Source organism: Lissotriton vulgaris, chromosome 5 (assembly GCF_964263255.1).
Source record: "Lissotriton vulgaris chromosome 5, aLisVul1.2, whole genome shotgun sequence".
Taxonomy (NCBI): Eukaryota; Metazoa; Chordata; class Amphibia; order Caudata; family Salamandridae; genus Lissotriton; species Lissotriton vulgaris.
The window spans coordinates 686,435,546-686,455,010 of NC_141693.1; the positions used below are offsets into that span (position 1 = coordinate 686,435,546).

At 48.0% G+C, this 19,465-nt stretch overlaps 1 protein-coding gene across 1 annotated transcript in view; it reads right to left on the minus strand.

The window, feature by feature from the left end:
* Positions 1 to 240: 240 nt before the first annotated feature.
* The window catches only part of PSAP (prosaposin), a 179,339-nt gene continuing 160,114 nt past the window's right edge, over positions 241 to 19,465 (minus strand). The window contains exons 13-14 of the mRNA XM_086922119.1: positions 1,553 to 1,657; positions 241 to 1,275 (exon numbers count right to left, since the gene is read on the minus strand). Of these exons, the coding sequence (XP_086778245.1) occupies positions 1,240 to 1,275; positions 1,553 to 1,657 (141 nt within the window). The 3' untranslated portion in view covers positions 241 to 1,239. The remainder of the gene's footprint in view (positions 1,276 to 1,552; positions 1,658 to 19,465) is intronic.

The following is a 19,465-nucleotide window of genomic DNA, read 5'->3' on the forward strand; positions in this document are numbered from 1 at the left end:
CTGTGCAAAAGCAGCTTCAAGCAGAACCACAGACCGATTGACACTAGAGTACTTGGTTCTGGCTTGTGCCAAAAATGTGCTGTTTGGCAATAACCTGGAGGGATTACAACTCTACACCACATATGGACTAGATGAACAAAAGTTAAAAAGTTGCTGCCAGATAACAGAAGATGTTCAGTTGTGAAGAAACGAGTGAAGTGAGTGAAATCCTAATTATCAAAAAAAACTTCACAACTGGCATGGGTTTAAAATATTTTATTAAGTCAACTTCAGTGCAAAATCAAAACTTTATTACATTATTTTCTTCCCAAGAACAACGTACAGGCTAAGGCAAGACACAGCAGATTCAATTTAACAAGGTTCAGCAGTTCACCAATTTGCTTTTTGGTTTAGAGTATATATATGTATAAGTGGGACAAATTGAAGATTGCGTCATAAGATTGGATTTAAAACACCGATTGTTCAAAAGGATGGACTCATTCTCCTGCCGAAATTCAATAGGAGAGCTAAAACTGTTCCTACCAAAAAGCAATAATTGCATAAAGTGGACCCGGTTATGTTAGGACTCAACAAAAATAAAGATTGTCAAGTGGTTAATTAAATTCGGCATTACAAAACAGTAGTTTTGTCAACTTATTAATCAAACGGACTGCAGACAGACACTGAAAAAGCTATAGTGGCACAAAGCTACAGAGCTTAAAGAAAAAAAATTATCTAATGAATCATCTTAGTTAAGATACTTTGACAGACAACGCGCACCTAATAGAATTATACAATGTAGGATGTTTCTTTATGAAACAATACTCTAGTATTACTTTGTCAAGTACTTCACTTATGGAAGCAAAACTCAGAAGACACCTATTACATACAGTGGCTAGTCTGATTTAGCGTAATTTGAGGTAAAGATAAAAACAACCTGTCCAGAAACACAATCACGTCTAAAAATGCACAGACTGCACTTATAAAAAAAAAAAATAAGAGGCAGTCTTCTGCAGCACCCAATAAGGTCTCCCCCATTGGCATCATGGAACATCCACACTAGACTGCAAATTTGTAATGTATAAGAGATAACCACAACCAAGATTTACATATGAGGAAATTAGTACAAAATGAAACGGATATTAAGCTGTAGTTCTTTAAAAGTAGCATTTGCAGAACGTTGGCAAAACAAAAAACTTCTCATGGGTATTGTGTATTCCAAACATTTAACCCTTAGCAGCAGCAGGAGAAACTAGCATCTCAGTTCCAAACATGACGCTTGCAGTGTTCTACGGCCTGTGAAAACAAGAGCGACAATTAAAAAGAAAAATAAATACAAGTATATGCAAATATGAATGCTATAAACACAGCTTTTAAGACTTCTAATCTACTTCTAGTGAGACAATGTACTTTATGTAATAATCGCATGGATTTAAAAATTATAACTTGTTCTAGGCAATAAAAATGGGTAATGTAAGCACCAAGTGACAGCCAGTCTCAAAATGACCGTTGAAATAGAAAAGCTAGCATCGAATGACATTTCATTTTATTTGACCCAGCTTTGGTTACTCACATTACAGGTAGTTGCAGTCTCCATATTCTTGCACCAGTAGCTTGGACCATAGGTGCATTCCTTTGTTCCCAAAAGATGTGCTGAGCTTTCACATGCTCCTACCTTCTGTGATGTATAAGAGAATAAACATGAAAATTCAGTTTGTAGGGAATGATACAGCTATATTCCAAAAAATGTAAACCTCACATGAATGTATTTCATAACGTACACAGGTTTACTATCCAACTTTCACAACTACTTGCAGAGCAAAGCTCTTTTGCAACTCAAACGCAAACGACTACAATGGGTGGTTTGGAGCAGTGGGGGCAAGGGAGGGGGTCCACAGCAGAGGACTAGAAGGATGCTTCACCTGCCCTGCAACGAACGCTCTTCTACGAAACCTCAATTGCTGTAAAGAATTTGGGTATCTCAAATGGAAGTCCGCCAGCCTATACGGTCCTATGCAAAATGAACACAATATTCACATGAAAGGCAAAGTTAGTTTGTGGACGGATCGGATTTTACAAGAAGAACCAGGAAGGGGATCATCCAACCATAAGTGCATTTAAAAAATCACCAAATTACTGCAATCAGATGCCACAACCAGTAACCATAGCATGGTATGAAGCGGAAGCAGGCACCCTAAACCATGGGTGGAGATCAACTTCAGGGGTGCCTTTTTTAGAGATCAAACTTCTGCTTCTGGAAGAATTTTACTGTCACACTAATCCCTAAAAACACAGCAGAAAGAGTCGATATCCAATAATTCGACTCAAAGAATGGTGATCTAAAAGTAAACCACATTCCCATCAGGAAAAATATTGCAGACTTTCAAAGGTTATGTACTCTGGTGTCTGGCCAGTGTTCATTTGTGGGTGCAGAAGGGGGAGGCGTGGGTGTTAGAGTGGAGGGACCATAGAGACCCAAATATAGTCCATTGTATTAAAACGTACGAACAGAGGATTAATGGCAAAGTTAACACATCTCCCAAAGGGGGGTCTAAAACCTCAGGTGCTGCAAACTCAGGCTACGTACCGCAAGAAAATGTTACCCGTGACATCACACCAGTGCTACCATCAACAGTCCAGCTATCTGAACCCCCACCCCAGTTAGTTCCACCAGCACATTAATCTCCCCCAAAACGTTGGCTATACAGTCCCTAGACATCCTCCCGACCTCAGAGTACACAACACGCTGCCAAGTCCATCTCAGCCAGACATTCTCCCATCTTAGACATAATGACAGCGTAGGAAAGTACCCCTTTTTGCATGGTTGCCCCCACTTTTTGTTCGATGTTGATGTTCTTTGACCAAGTGTGTCCTGGGTTCCTGCTAACCAGGGCCTATGTTCTTCCTGACTGCGAACAGAGCTGGTGTAGTAAACTAGACACCAAAAGACAACCCTGCACCTGACCACACACACCCTTGGGTGGCCCAACCGACTGTCCCAGCATCCCAACCAGTGGTCGCCTCCAGCAGATCCTTGTTCCCCAGCCTGAATTGTTTGTTCCAAGTGGAGCATCCCCATTGAAATGAACAGGCCACCAGACGCCAAAACAGCACCCATGCAGCCCCTGTGGGTGCACTTTGGGTGCCAACTTTGATCCCTATTTGTCCTGAGCTTAAGTCTAGTAGCTTTGCTTGCACAACCTGTGGCCCGCTCGTGAGCAGCAGGCAACTGAAGGCCCCTATCCCCATTGGGAAACACTGGGCATCAGCACTTTGCACCCGACCACCCTAGTGCCGCTGAGGGTGCTTTGAGAATGCATACTTGACCCTGGGGGAACCCTTGTTCCAACCCCCCAAAAAAACTACCAAAACTAAGTATTACCTCTAAACTGATAACCATTTCCACCCATAGGATTGCATGGACTGATTCTCTGAAAAATGTTTGAAGTGTGGAGTTGGAAAATTGTTTGAGACCTTAAGAAACTGCATATTTTCAAAAACGAATGAACTCTCCTTTTATCAAGGAAGTGTCCCAGTGTGATATCTAGGCCAATCACACTGAGAAGCAAAAGTAACTTCGGTAATCTGAAAAGCAATTTCATTAACTGAAAATAAATTATTATTAATTAACATTTATAAAGCACATGGCTACCCTGAGGCATCACAGTGCTAGCAGCAGTTCAGGCTGAAGATAGAAAGCTGGCAATTGCTATTCTGGAATAGCCATGTTTAGAGACCCTTTCGGAAGGAGGAGTGGAAAATTCAAGCTGGAGATTGGGAGGGAGTTCTATAGTCTAGCTAGATTATATGAAAAGGAGCGGCCTCTACTCTGCAGCCTATTGATTTTAGGGATGCAGGCTAAGTTTCAATTCTCAGAGCGAAGAGATTCTTTTGGATGATGGGCGGTAATGAAAGACTGATACGAGGGACTGTGCCCATAAGAGTCTTGTGAGCAGTGCAAAGGGCTTTAGAGGAGATCCTTTCCTTTATTGGTAGCCAGTGAAGGGCTTTCAAACGGGGTCTGGCTGACTGCGTGCTGCCGCACCCTGTCAGGAGTTTTGCAGTGCAATTCTGTGCCACCTAGAGCTTCCTTAGGGTAGACTCAGGAGCTCCTAAATACAGTGAATCACAGTAGTCCAGCTGCGAAAGAAACAGGGCCTGGACCACTAACTCGGAATGTTACAGAAGGTCCTTCCCCCCCCCACTGCCCACTGACGCGAAGGATGCCATGACAGGCCCCAGTCACTGCCACTGCTTGTTGGTAGAGTTTAAGAGTCATTCAAACACTCCAAGGCTCTTAATCTTGGATTTCGGGACTGGGGGAGCGCCCAAGCACATTGCCCAGGACAATGTAGGAGCTAGCTTAGCAGTGCTGTCCAGGTACAGAATTTGGTTTTTTTCTCCATTCAGTTTGAGACAGGAGTGTAGCTTCCAGGTGGCGACGACTTCCCAAACAGAGCTCCAAGTCTTTAGGGTCAGACCTCTGATGGGTTTGCGATCCCCAACAGAGTCCTGTGCGTAGGTGACTACTTTGATCCCATACGGCTGGATGACCTCTGCCAGTGGCCTCATATATACGTTAAATAACATAGGACTCGGAGAGGATCCTTTGGGCACTTCGTAATTAAGAGGTAGAGGGCTGGAGGTGGATTCCACCGCAAAGACCTGAAAAGTCTGCCTCAAGATACAATTGAATCCAGGAAATGGCTTTTCCTGTGACCCCCTATTCTTAGTCGTTCAATGAGAACATTGAAGTGGACTGTATCAAAGGCTGTGCTGAGGTCCAGGAGGATAATGGCCGCCACTCCTCTCTGGTCCACTATCCTCCTGATTTTCTCAACCACAGTCATAAGAGCAGATTCAGTGTTGTGGGTGGATACCAGTCTAGGAGTGACGAAGTAGCTCATGGGTTTCGAGAACATCTACATGGCCCCGCTCATACAAGTCGCCCAACATCACGACCTCAACATAATCTCAGTCGACGACACTGATCCTCTCCCTCACTAAGGACCCCCTCACAGCAAAATCCAACCTCCACGAAGGAATAAAGGCTCTCGCCGGCTGGATGACGATCAGCAGACTGAAGCTGAACTCTGACAAGACGGAGGTCTTCATCCTCGGCTCCAACCTGGGATGACTCTTGGAGGTCCATGATACTGGGAGAAGCCCAGACACCCACCGATCACGCACGCAACCTGAGAGGCATCCTCGACTCTCTCCATGACCAAGCAGGTCAACCCAGTCTCCTCCTGCTTCAACACCCTCCGCAAGATCTACAAGTGGATCCCGACAGATACTAGAAGAAGTCACCCAGGCCCTCGTCAGTAGCAGACTAGACTGAAAACTCCCTCTACGCATGAGCCCCGGCCAAGCTCAAACGACTGGAACGCATTCAAAACACCTCTGCACGCCTGATCCTGGACGTACCACGCCACAGCCACATCACCCCCCCACCTGAGAAACCTGCACTGGCTCCCCATCAACAAGAGTATTTCTTTCAAGCTCCTCATCCACGCACACAAGGCACTCCACAAGACCGGCCCAGCCTACCTCAGACGACTCTTCGACATCCCCAACCGCCAGCTCCGTTCCGCCGACCTCGCCACCGTCCCTCACATCCGAAGAACAACCACTGGCAGATCCTTCTCCCACCTTGCTGCCAAGACCTGGAACACCCTCCCACTGAGCCTATGACAGACCCAAGACCTGCTGACCTTCAGGAGGCTACTCAAGACCTGGCTGTTAGACTAGTAGCCCCCCCCCCCCCCCAGCGCCTTGAGACCCTCACGGGTAAGTAGTGCGCTCTACAAATTCTTGATTGATTGAGGAAGGCTGATAGGGTAAAATGTATGATTTTCTAAAATCTTTCTTAGCAAAGGTAGGAGGGATATAGGCCGATAGTTACTCAGTGCTTCGGGGTCCAGGATGTTTTTTTTTTTTTTTTAGAATACTTTCACCATAGCATGCTTCCAAATCGGAGGCACGAGACTGTAGGTAATGGACCTATTAAGCTCCGCCTGGATGGCTGGTAAAACCACATCTTTGGCCTTGCATAGGATATGAGGGGGGCCGAGGTCTAAGAGGGATCCAGATTTTATTTTAACCCAAATCTTAGCTAGAGTCTCCATACCCCAGAGGAAATTCTTCCAGGATGGGAATGGCTGCTACCCTCATGCAACTAACGCTAGGCTCCTGTGGCCCTGCTACTTCTGGCAAGGTGTCTAGATCACTAGGTAGTGGAGATACAGGGAAAGTCTTGTAAATAGATTCTATTTTTCCCTGAAAATAGCTCGCCAGTTCATTACATTGTTTTAGAGGAGTTTCTGGAAGTATCCTGGGATCAGGCTCCAGGAGAGATTTGATAATCCGATAATCCGAAAGTTCTTTGGGTGCGTTGGATGCTGCTTTGATTTTGCGGTCAAAGTAAAGTGACTGCCATTTTTATTTCCGCTTTATATCGCTTCATGGCTTCTCTATACGTATTCCTGGTACTTTCACTGAAATCCTTCCTCCAGATTCTTTCTAATTGTTAGCATTTTTGTTTGAGCAATCTAAGCTGCGGTGATTACCAGGGGGAGATATTTTCTCACCATACAGTTAAAAAAAATCCGGAATAACTATCCAGAGTTGATTCCAGCCAGCAGTTAAAGGTCTTGGCTGCCGTGGTAATGTCTAACTCAAAAGTAGGCTTTGAGTTTGTTAGTTGTGTTGACCATGCGTCAGCGAAAAGTTTAGACCGTGGGTGGACTTTCCTTGAGCTATGTTCCTTAGGCTTACAGTGGGAGGGTGATGAAGGAAGGGGATCATAAAATGAGCGTTCCAAGGTAGAGGAATAGGAGTTTTTACTATCAGTTCCAGGATATTAGTGAACACTGGGTCCAAGGTATGACCTTTTGTGGGTGTGGTCGCTTTTTGTATAAGTTGTATTGCGGCGAGATCTTGTATCAACTCGAGTGCCTTACTAGGGTCTTCAAAATGAAGATTTAAGTGTAAGAAAGTGGCTCTATATATACTGGACCAAAGTAAGGTACAGTGTGTGTATAGAGTTTCCAGTCCCCAGAGGTATGACAGGTTAAAGTTAGTTATAACCTTACTCTCTAAATTGGTAGCTTGGTTGAGCAATAAGGCAGTATCAGAGGACAGTGTAAAGCAGTATCAGTCAGCAAAAGGTTTCACACACTCAAGAACTGAACTCTAGGCCAATTGTTTTTATATCAAGAGATAGTAGTTTTATTTTATAACCAACAGGTATCAAAATATACTTCTCAATGTGAGTGACTTTAGGTAATTACTTTGCAGAAAGGCAATAGACTTTGTAAGTACACTAGCTACAGTGGTTGCAATAGGAAACACAATTCTAAACACAATTTAACTTTGAGCTCCATGGGTTTTTCTACATAAATGCAGTCGATTACTTTAAGGATTACTTTCATACCACAGGACTGGACCCTGGATTCAGTCCCGGGACCTAAGCTGTAAACAGTTAAGTAAAAGCGTTGGTTACAGTTGTGATTTTTAAGGAAAATAAGTGTATTTTCAAAGTTGACACTTGGAAACTTTTCAGTGAAAAACAAGCAATGATATACTATGGAAGGAAATTAAAGTCACAGGTAAAGTAGGTTCTCGTTACTTTTGTAATCCAGTACTGGACTCCTAGGTTCAGTACTTGGTCCTCTACCTAAGACAGGTAAGTAATTAAGTTTTGTTATGTTTTTTAAAGAATATTTGTAGTTTGCAAAAAGCGACACTTGGAAGAAATTTCACGGAAAATCAGTCAATGATTTCCTATGGAGGAAAATGCAGGTAACTGGGTAGTGCGGATTACTTTTGCGGCTCAGTACTGGGCTAAAAAGGTACAGTACTGGCTTCTCCCCCGATCACAGGTGAGTAATTCGGAATTCGCTATTCGGCCGATTTTAGATTAATATTTTAAATTTTCAAAACTCCACACTTTGAAGAAATTTCAGTGAAAACCAGTCAACACATTTTCCTTCCATAGGATAACATTTTCATCTTTTAGGTAAGTACTCAACTGGTAGAGTTAAGGTTCTGCGCATAGACTCCGGGGTCTCCCAGGGTCGGAAAGGCACCGTAGTTACACCCTCAGTGGTACAGGGGCAGTCGGGTGCAGGGAGAGTAGGCCCAATGCAATCCAATGGAGGGTAGGGGGCCTTTGGCTGGTGGCTGGAAGCAGGCCACGCAGCTGAGGGCAAGTGGGGAATTAGAGTAGGGTAGAAGTTGCACCGCCAGCGTCACTCTGGTGGCTGGGTGCTTTTGAGCCGTCGGGCGCTCAATGTTATCCAATAGGAAAGTTAAAAAGTGAACAAAGGCTGCAAGCTCTGGGACGGAGATTCTTCAGGTGAGACTACCATTTCGAGAGGTAAGGTGGGATCTGGGAGAAGAGGTGGGTACCCCACAGGATGGCACAGGGGGCCACAGGGCGCAAGGTGCAGGGATGTCTTTTGGTGTCGGGAAATCTTACCCTCGGCTGGTCGCGGTTGGAGGGGTCCTTAGTTCTAGGGCTGCAGGCGTCATCTGGTTCGTCGAGGAGGGTCTTTGGGCACTGGACTTCGGGTCCCAGTCACCAGGGGGATGTCCTAGTGGTATTGGGTCACTCAGGCACCGGCCGGGCGCAAAGTGGGCTGGATTTGCGGTTCCTGGCTGGCACCAGGGGTATTGCTTTTGGAGCAGAACCACAGCTCATGGGAGTCCCAGTCTTTTGGAAGGTTCAAGGCAGGTAGGTCCTCCGGGGTTGTAGAGGTTGCTCTCCGCAGGAGACACCAGAGTTTCACAGGAGCAGGTTCAAGGATCAACAGGCTTGTAGGGTTCTGGGGCCAAGCCAGTGGGCGTCATCCTTTTGTTAGCAGGTGAGGCAGGTCGTGTTTTAGTCTTATTGCAATCGGGATCTGAGGAAGAAAGGTTCAGGGTGTCCCTAAATACTAAGTGTAGGGGCATTACAGGTAGGGCAAGGACCAATTGGTCCCTGTCCTGTGGTGGGGTGGGGTGGGAACACCCCCTTGCCTGCTCCTCCCCTGTGGGAGGGAGGGCAGAAGCCTAGCTGTGATTGGGCAGGGCTCCCCATCTTCAAGATGGCCAGGGCCCAGAGTCGTGCTTCACCTCGCCTCTCCCACCGGATAGGTGGGGTTGGCATAGGCTGGAACAACCTCTTTCATCACTTCGTGTTTCCCACCAGAGTGGAGGTCAGAACCGGTGGGAGCCAGTTGCTGAGTACAGCAAGTGGCCTGGAGAAGCTCACAAAGGCGGTATGCCTTTGAAGCTTCCACTGCCCATCCTGGGGGAGGCCTGGCACCTTGTACCAGGATGTGCATTGGTTCAGGCCCCAGAGAGCGGCAGGCTCTCAACCCAAGGGCCCAGAAACATGTCTGGTGGTGGCAGCCTCACAGTCAGGACACTGGGGGTTGGTTAGGTTTCAGGGGGCATCTCTAAAATGCCCGCTCTCATGCATTTTACATTAAAACGGGACTGATGCCAGTGTGGGATATAATGTGCTGAGAAGTTGGATATCAAACGTCTCAGTCTTCAGTGAAGCCATCATGGTCTGTGGAGTTCGTAATGACGACCTCCCATTACCATATACTCTTAATGGCAGCCCTGCACTTAGTGCCCAGGAATGGCCCTGGGTACTGTAGGGGCACAGGGCTCATGCACCTGTGACCACACCACTGGCATAGGGCACCATTTAGAGGGGTGACTGATTGATGCCAGGGCAGTGAGCTTGTGGTCACGGCACACAGGGGTATGTGCACGGTCGACTGTTTAGTTCTGTACTTCGACACTCAGCCTGCATAGGTAGTAACGAATATGCTACTTACCAGTATGCATCTGTTCTTGGCATGTAGGGCTGCTGACATTCATATCTGTGCATAGATCGTCGCCTAGTGTTGGGTCCGGATGATCGCACATTGTTGTCCTGGAAGAGTCTTCGAAGTATCACAAGATAGTTGGCTCTTCCCCTGGACTACAGTGCGCATGGGCATCGACTCCATACTCATTGTTTTTAGCCATTGTGGCCAGGATGGAGTGAAACTAAGTGAATGATGACCATGCTAGAAATATATGTGAATTCTGCAGCTGCTACAGGCGCCGGGGAGGAGGGCGGGTGATATGAATGTCAGCAGCCCTACATGCCAAGAACAGATGCATACTGGTAAGTAGCATTTTCGGTTCGAGGCATGTGGGCTGCTGAATTCATATCTGTGCATAGAATACATAGCAGTCCCTCCATTAACAGCGGCCACCCGTGCCAGCTGCAGCAGTTTGGAAAAGTGTTTTAAGAACAGCCTGCCCTACAGCTGCCTGTTGTTTGGAGTGCACATAGACAATAATGCTTTGTAAATGTGTGTGTGGTAGACCATGTGGCTGCTCTAAATAGGTCTTCCAAAGGAATATTTCCAAGGAAAGCCATGGAGGCCCCCAACTTTCAGGTGGAGTGGGCCCTTGGTGGAATGGTGAGAGCACGTTTGGCTTTCAGATAGCAGATCTGAATACATTTAACGATCCACCTAGCTATACCAGCTTTGGAAATGGGGTTACCTTTGTGTTGTGGCGCAAAGGCAACAAAGAGTGGTTTAGTTTTCCTAAAATCCTTGGTCCTATCAATATAATACATCAGGGCCCTTTTGACGTCAAGGGTGTGGAGCATTCTCTCCGCCAATGACTCAGGATTTTTGAAGCATACAGGTAATTCAATAGTTTGGTTAATATGGAATGGAGATCCTACTTTAGGAAGGAATTTAGGGTAAGTGCGAAGCACCACCCTGTTAGAATGAATTTGAATAAATGGCTCTTGGATACTAACTCGTCGCAGCGATGTAATCGCTATAAGGAAAGCTACTTTCCATGTCAAGAATTGAATCTCGCAGGAGTGCAGTGGTTCAAAGGGGGATCAGCCTGGTGAGGACCACATTGAGGTTCCACTCCGGAGCTGGCGGAGTCCGCGGAGGAATGACTCGCTTGAGCCCTTTTAGAAAGGCTTTAATGGCAGGCACCCTGAGAAGTGAGAGGTGCTGCCTGTTTTGGAGATACGCAGCCATTGCAGATTGATGTATGCGAATGGAAGCATAGGCCAAATTACATTTGTACAGATGGAAAAGATAACAGATGATGTTCTGAATAGATGCATCTGGCGGGTTAATGCTGTGGTCTGCACAGTAAATGACAAACCGCTTCCACTTCGCCGCATAGCATGCTCTTGTGGTGGGCTTCCTCGCCTCCCGGATGATGTCCATGCAGTCAGGAGGCAAGTTTAGGTAGCTAAACTCTAAGACCTCAGGAGCCAGATAACCAGGTTGAGCTGTTGCGGATCTGGATGCTGAATGTCGCCATGGCTCTGCGTCAGGAGGCTGGGTGTGAGGCGTAGCCTTTGATGCGGTACCACGGACAGTTCTAGAAACGTGGTGTACCATGGTTGGCGAGCCCACGTCGGAGCAACCAGGATGTGAATCATCGAGTGCTGCCTGAGCTTCCGTGCCACCAGCGGTATCAGAGGTGCTGGGGGAAGCGTACGCAAATCTGCCTGACCAGTTCATCCATATCGCATTGCCCTGCGACTGTGGGTGTGGGTGTGGAAACCTGGCGGCGAAGCTTTGGCATTTTGCGTTCTCCCTTGTGGCGAACAGGTCTATCTCTGGATGACCCCACTTTTGAAAGTACGGGTGGAGTACTGATGGATGTATCTCCCATTCGTGCATCTGGTGGCTGTACCTGCTGAGCAGGTCCGCCATCTGATTGTCCTTGCCCGGGAGGTGTTCTGCCATGAGGAGTATGTTCCTCTGAATGGCCCACTTCCACATGCTCCGAGCCAGATGAGACAGCTGCAGAGAATGGAAACCTCCCTGCTTCTGAATGTAGTACATGGCTGTCATGTTGTCCGTCCGGATCAACACGACCTTGTTGCACAGATGTACCTTGAAAGCCTTCAGTGCCATGAAGATTGCCATCAGTTCCAGATCATTGATGCGCATCTTCCGTTGCTGTTGCGTCCATAGTCCCTGCACAGTGTAATGGAGTACAGAGCTCCCCATCCCTGGAGAGAAGCGTCTGTTGTCAGGATGATCTGTGGCACAGGCTCTTGGAACGGTCGTCCCTTGCAAAGGTTTAGTGGATTCCACCAATGCAGAGAGTTGTATGCCCGACCGCTCACCAACACTAGGTCTTTCAACAGCCCGTGAGCCTGAGTCCACTGACGTGCTAGGCACTCCTGAAGCGGACGCATATGTAGTCTCGCGTGCGGGACTATGGAGATGCAGGAGGCCATCATGCCTATCAACTGCATGAACACTTTCGCTGGAAGAGAGTGTTGGGGTTTGAATTGTTGTATCAGCGATTGAATTCTGCTGACCCTCACTGAATTTGGCTGTGCTGTGGCTGCCAGAGTGTTTATCGTCGCACCCAGATACTGCCGTATGTGGGCGGGCAGGAGGTGGCACTTTGGGTAATTCAGTGAGAAACCTAGGTCGTGAAGGAGGTGAATAGTGTGGGACACATGAGCGGCACACTGCTGGGCTGACTTCGCCTGGATGAGCCAGTCGTCCAGATAAGGGTAGACGTGAATGTTACGTCTCCTTAGGTGCGCCACCACTGTCGCCAGGCACTTTGTAAACACCCTGGGCGCCGTGGTGACTCAGAAAGGCAAAACCTTGAACTGGTAGTGTTGGTTTTTTGATGGTGAACCGGAGGTATTTTCTGTGTGACTGGTGCAGCGGAATGTGAAAATACGCATCCTTTAGGCCTAAAGTTGCGAGAAAATCCCCCTGACTGAGCAACGGGAGCACTTGCTGCAGGGTCAGCATATGAAAGTGCTCCGAGAGGATGTACTGGTTGAGGGGCCTGAGGTCCAGTATGGGTCTGAGGGACCCGTCCTTTTTTGGTATCAAGAAGTACAGGGAGTAGACTCCTGTGCCTCTTTCCTGCACAGGCACGAGCTCTATCGCCCCTTTTTGCAGCATGACTAGGACCTCCTACTGCAATAAGTGCAAATGCTCGGCGGACATAGGACGGTGTCTTGGGGGTATGTTGGGTGGAGTGGATGTTAACTCCAGACAATAACCGTACTGTATAAGTTGTCTGACCCACCTGTCTGTGGTGATGGTTCTCCAGACCGGCAGGAACTGCTGAAGTCTGCCCCCCGACCACGCAACACCGGTCGGGGGGAGTGACAAGGCGTCACTGTTCGCTGGTGGCAGAGAATCTGGAGTTGTTGTTTCCACGACCCCTGCCCTTGGTGCTGTTTCCACAATATCCACCTCTACTTTTGTTGGTGTATGTGGACTGCGTGTTGCCTTTGTAGTACTGCGTGGTTTGGGAGAGCTGGCCTCTGGAAACGCCTCTAGTGCTTGAGCGACGAAAAGACCCACCCCTGAATTGCTGGGACTGTAAGGCACCCATGGACTTAGCAGTTTCAGTGTCCTTCTTAACCTTTTCTAAGGTGGTGTCAACCTCTGGGCCAAACAGGTGATCTGGATTCACTGATTAAGGATGGTGGTTTGTATCTCCGGCTTAAATCCAGAGATTCTCAGCCAGGCATGTCGTCTCAGCATGACACTAGTGTTGACAGCCCTGGCTGCGGTGTCAGCCGCGTCCAGTGCACACTTAATTGAAGCATTAGAGATCAGCTTCCCCTCTTGAATAAGCATCTCAGCTGCCTCCTTGTATTCATCTGGCAGGTGTTGCAACAGGGTCTCCAGTGTGTCATAGTGTTCCCTGTCATACCTCGCTAGAAGTGCCTGCGTATTGGAAATGCGCCAGATGTTGGCCGCTTGTGCTGCCACCCTTTTCCCTGATGCCTCAAAGGCCTTAGATTCCTTGTCTGGGGAGGAGCATCACCCGTTGTCGGAGAATTAGCCCTCTTCCGGGCATTTGAGACGACGAGAGTCCAGAGGCAACTGTCCTTTAATGTAGGTAGGATCAGTAGGCGCTGGCTTATACTCTCAATCCTAGGGTTTATCACCCTTGCTCTGGTAGGCTCCTTAAAGATCTCTCCAGCATGTTTTAAGACACCTTTTAACATAGGTAGAGTCTTGACAGTCCTCTCAGAGACTGAAAAGGTATCAAAAAGGAAAATCGACGTCAATAGGGTCAGCATGGAGCTGGACGTTGTGATTTTTAGCCGCCCGTTCAATGAGGGCATTGAATGCTGCTGAATCTTCTGTAGGAGATGTCTTCACAGAATAGAGTTGAGTGTCTTGTCCAGAATGAGGATCACCTGGGTCAGCACCAGCAGCCCAGGGTTCATTGGTATCTGGGTCTGTATAGACAGGATAGCTGTACTCATCCTCATCGCCTTGCCCCGCGTCCACATCAGAGTAAGTGGGCGAGACATGAGTCTGTGGAGAAAGTGGTTCCACAAGGACAGGAGTGGAAGCAGAGTCCTTTCTTTTTAGAGGAATCTTGTAGGACTCCATTGGTTGTTCCGGGGTAATTTTGCGCTTGTGGAGGGAAAGTCTGCCTGTTTCGGCATCAATAAAATGTTCTTGTTCGTCTACCGAAGATTACCGATGCATCAAGGTGGACACCACCGTCGACAACTTCGGCACCGAGGACACCTTCTCGGGGACGCCGGCGACCGCTTTAGGGGTGAAAGCCTTCGGCGCCACCTTTGGCGGCAACGTGAAGTGAATGGGCATTGACGCCTTGTGAGGTTTCTCGACCGGCTTCGAAGGTGGAGGATCTCTTGGTCCGACTGCCGAGGCCTTCTCGATGCGCTGTAGGGAGTCAGTCACCTGCTTGGTGAAAGCGGCGGACGGGCGCGCCGAGTTGACGGGATCCTTTGAGGCCCCACTTGGAGTGGACTCTCGGGGTGCGCCGCTCTAGGCCTCGTCCTGTTTACCCGAAGGTTCGAGACTCCGCGTCACCGAGTCCTTTGTTGGCGTCGACCGCCTTGACTTTAGTCTTTGGCGCGGCAGACTTCATCTCGACGCCCTTGACTTGAGCCTTCGGCTCGACAACACCCTTCTGCTTCTTCGGCGCCGAGGGCTCCGAGGCCTTGGATCCGACCAAAGTAATGCGCACTTTCGGTTTCGAGGGGGGCACCTGCGCGGTTTGTGTCGAGACCGTAGGTTTCACTTTCGGTTTCGATTTTCCAGGGTGCGGCTCAATAGCAATGTCCGTGGCCGAGCCCGAAGGCGGGCCGTAGAACCCATCGTAAGATCTTGGGTAAGGCCTAGTGGCGATCCCTCGACATGAGCCTTATGAATCGGTACGGCCCCAGTGTCAGTGAGAGGTAGCTCTTTGTCCGAGCTATCCTCCATGGCCCCGAAGGCCCCATCGTCGTCCCCTACCTAGTCGACGACTTCCTCAGCTTCGAACATTTCGGCGTCGTAGTCGACGTCTGACGCGGGATTCGACCCGTCATCGAAAATGTCCGCAGGCGCCGGCGCAGTGTGCTTGGCCTCCTGGCGCGCAGCGCTGTCGATGCTTAAGCGTCTTCTTGGACCTGAAGCGGGAACAAGCCATGCAACTGGCTTCATCATGGTCCGGCGACAGACACTTTTTGCACACCGGGTGGACGTCGATGTGGGGATACTTTGAGTTGCAGACGGGACATCTCTTGAACGGACTTCAGTCCATGATGAACAGTCAATAGGGTCTGAGGCGTCGACTGGGCCCTCCGCGCCGAAAGCACCCGGGTGTATGGAATCCGGCTCGGAACAGAGCTGGAAGACTTAGGCACCGAACGCAAGACTATACCGACGAAGAAACTAAAGACCTTTTGGTTGTAAGAAAAGTTCTTTACCGATTCCGACTAGAGGGAACCCAAAGACATCCGAACCAGATGGCGGAAAAAACAATCTGAGGATGGAGTCGATGCCCATGCGCACTGTAGTCCAGGGGAGGAGTCACCTATCTCGTGATACTTCGAAGACTCTTCCAGGACAACAATGTGTGCTCATCCGGACCCAACACTAGGCGGCGATCTATGCACAGATGAATTCAGCAGCCCACATGCCTCGAACGTGAGTGTTAGGGTACAAGGCCCCTAAGGGTGGCACAATAAGTGCTGCAGCCCTTAGGGGCCTTCGCTGGTCCCATGCCCTGGGTACCATTTACTAGGGGCTGACAGGTGGCCAGAGATGCTAAATTGGTTTTAGTTTCAACACAGTTTTAGGGAAGGAACACAGGCCCTGGGCACCTGGCAAGAGGCAGGAGCCCAGAGCACACTCAGTCAAAGCACATCAGCAATTCAGCAAAAAGTGGGGGCATACCCATGCAAGGAAGATGGCACTCACACAACCCCACCCCAAACGAAAAGTGATGAGACTAACCTTGCCCTAGGGAGTCTTCAATGCGTAAGTGGAAGAACCTGGAAAGTCCATCTGCATTGGCAGTCCCTAGTCTGTGTTCCACTTCAAAGTCCATTCCCTGTAGTGAGATGGACCATCTTAGTAGTTTTGGATTTTCCCCTTTCATTTGCATTAACCATCTGAGAGGTCTGTGGTCAGTTTGAACCAGGAAGTGAGTTCAAAACAAGTAGGGCCTCAACTTCAGGGACCAAACCACAGCAAAGGCATCCATCTCAATGGAACTCCAATGCTGCTCTCTGGGAGTAGCCTCCTGCTTATAAAAACAAGTTGGTCTTGGCCTTAGTCATTGATCTAGGATAGGACCGCTCCTATCCCTAGCTCAGAGGCATCAGTCTGCACTATTAACTGCTTGAAATAATCTGGGGCTTTTAGTTTCAACACAGTTTTAGGGAAGGAACACAGACCCTGGGCACCTGGTTGGCAGGAGCCCAGGGCACACTCAGTCAGAGCACATCAGCAATTCAGCAAAAAGTGGTGGCATACCCATGCAAGAAAGAGGGCACTGTCTCACATTAAGTCCCCTATCAGTGTAAAATTGCTGGCGGATTTTGCTAGCAACGCTGCCACTTCTGGGAGTGAGCTAAGGAAGGGGACCCCAGGCACCGGAGGTCGATAAATAAGAATTCCAGAGAAAGACAATGTAGCTGAGAGAGAGAGATTAAGAAAAGGCTCAGTGTTAAGTACTGGATTGGGTTTAGTTCTACAATTAAAAACCTCTTTGTAAATAATAGCAATACCCCCTCCTTTTTTCCCCACACGGTGACTGTGTTGAATATTATAACCTGGGGGTAGTGTGCAAATTACATCAGGGGCAGAGTCTTTGTGCATCCACGTTTGTTAAAAAGAGAAGATACGATTGATGCCTTCAATAAGCATTTTAAGCTCTCCTGTAAGTTTAGGGAGAGACCTACAGTTAAGTGAGAACATTTTATAGGTTGTATATGCCAGGTCTTCTCTGTGGTGTCCCAAGCTTCTATAAAGAGTGCAAGGGCATTTTAAACAGATCAAGTCCCCATGTCCTAGGGACAGGGTGGAGTCAGTCTTTTATCCAGATTCCTAAGTTTTTTTTGAGTTGTGCAGGGCAGTAGGTCAGTTTGTATGAAGCATGAGGAACAGAGGTTCTGGCCCCTGGTCCCAGACGGGCTTGCCTTAGGCGCGCCCGCTGCGCATCTGCTCTACCCCATCCTTTTCATGCCTCCTACCAGGAAAATCAGCCTGGCACCCCCCACCCCCACCCTGCCTCCTGCTCCCGCAGCCTCAACGGTTTATGAAGGGACTTACTTGTAACCAATCCCATTGCATTCAAACTGTATTTAACTGCATTATTCTTGCAAAGTACTTTTACACTTACCTGTACTAGGCCTGGTTCTAGAAATAAAATACAACTAAATAGAAAAATGCTACTTACCAGTATGCTTCGGTTCTTGGCATGTAGATCTGCAGAGTTACACACTGTAGCATAGATTGCCATGTAGCGTTGGGCCCGGATGTTTGCACTTTTTGTCCTGAAAAAATCTTTGGAAGTCACGAGATAGGAGACTCCTCCTTTGGATAACATTGCGTTGGGCTTCTGCTCCATCCTCAGATTGTTTTTCACCATTACGGAAATGGAGCTTTGCCAGATAAGAAGGATGTGCATGTAAGCTGCATCTACTTAAGATAATACTGGAACAGATAAAAGGTAGCCGGCAAGGCGGGTGGGCGTGTGCAACTGCAGCTCTACATGCCAAGAACAGATTCATACTGGTAAGCAGCATTTTCCGTTCAAGGCATATGAGCTGCAGATTACACACTGTAGCATAGATTATACAGCAGTACTCACTCTTGGCGGGGACCACGCGTATCTGTTGCAGTAGTTTGAAATAGTGTTTTGAGTGCAGCCTGGCCCACAGTAGCTTGTGGTGTAGTTTGCACATCTACACAAGTGTTTTGTGAATGTGTGCGGTGTAGACCATGTAGCTGCTTTGCAGATGTCATCTAGGGGAATGTTCCCTAAAAATGCCATTGAAGCCCCTATCTTTCTTGTAGAATGGGCTTTAGGAGGAACGGATAATGTACGTTTAGCATTGTGATAGCAAATTTGAATATATTTGACAATCCATCTAGCTAACCCGGATTTTAATTACGGTGTTGCCTTTATGTGGTGGTGAGAAAGACGAAAAGTTGTTTGAAAGAACACAACCCTTTTGTAAGACCAATGTAGTATAGCAATGCCCTTTTGACATCTAATGTATGGAGAGCTCTTTCTGAGACTGTGGCTGCGAAAAAACGAATATGCTACTTGCCAGTATGCATCTGTGCTTGGCATGTAGGGCTGCTGACACTCATATCTGTGCATAGATCGCCGCCTAGTGTTGGGTCCGGATGATTGCACATTATTGTCCTGGAAGAGTCTTCAAAGTATCACGAGATAGGTGGCTCCTCCCCTGGACTACAGTGCGCATGGGCATCCTCAGATTGTTTTTCGCCATTGTGGCAGAGATGGAGTGTAATACAGGGAGTGATGTCCATGCTACATAGTAATTCTGAATGCTACATCTGCTACAGGCGCCGGGGAGGAGGGTGGGCGATATGAATGTCAGCAGCCCTACATACCAAGAACAGATGCATACTGGTAAGTAGCATATTCGGTGCGAGGCATGTGGGCTGCTGAATTCATATCTGTGCATAGATTACATAGCAGTCCCTCCTGTTAGCGGCGGCCGCCCGTGCCAGCTGCAGCAGTCTGAAAAATAGTTTTGAGAACAGCCTGTCCTACAGCTGCCTGCTGTTTAGAATGCACATATACGCAGTAGTGTTTCGTAAATGTATGTGTGGTGGACCAAGTGGCTGCCTTATATATCTCTTCTAAAGGAATATTCCCCAGGAAAGCCATGGACGCTCCTAACTTACGTGTGGAGTGTACTCGTGGTGGAATGGTTAGTGTGCGTTTAGCCTTAGCATAGCAAATCTGTATACACTTAACGATCCACTGGGCTATACCTGCTTTGGAAATGGGGTTGCCTTTGGGTTGTGGAGAAAAGGCAACAAAAAGCGGTTTTGTTTTTCTGAAATCCTTTGTTCTGTCTATATAGTACATTAGCGCCCTTTTGACGTCTAACGTGTGTAGGGATCTTTCCGCGACATTTTCTGGATTAGGATAGAAAACCGGCAGTTCTATAGTC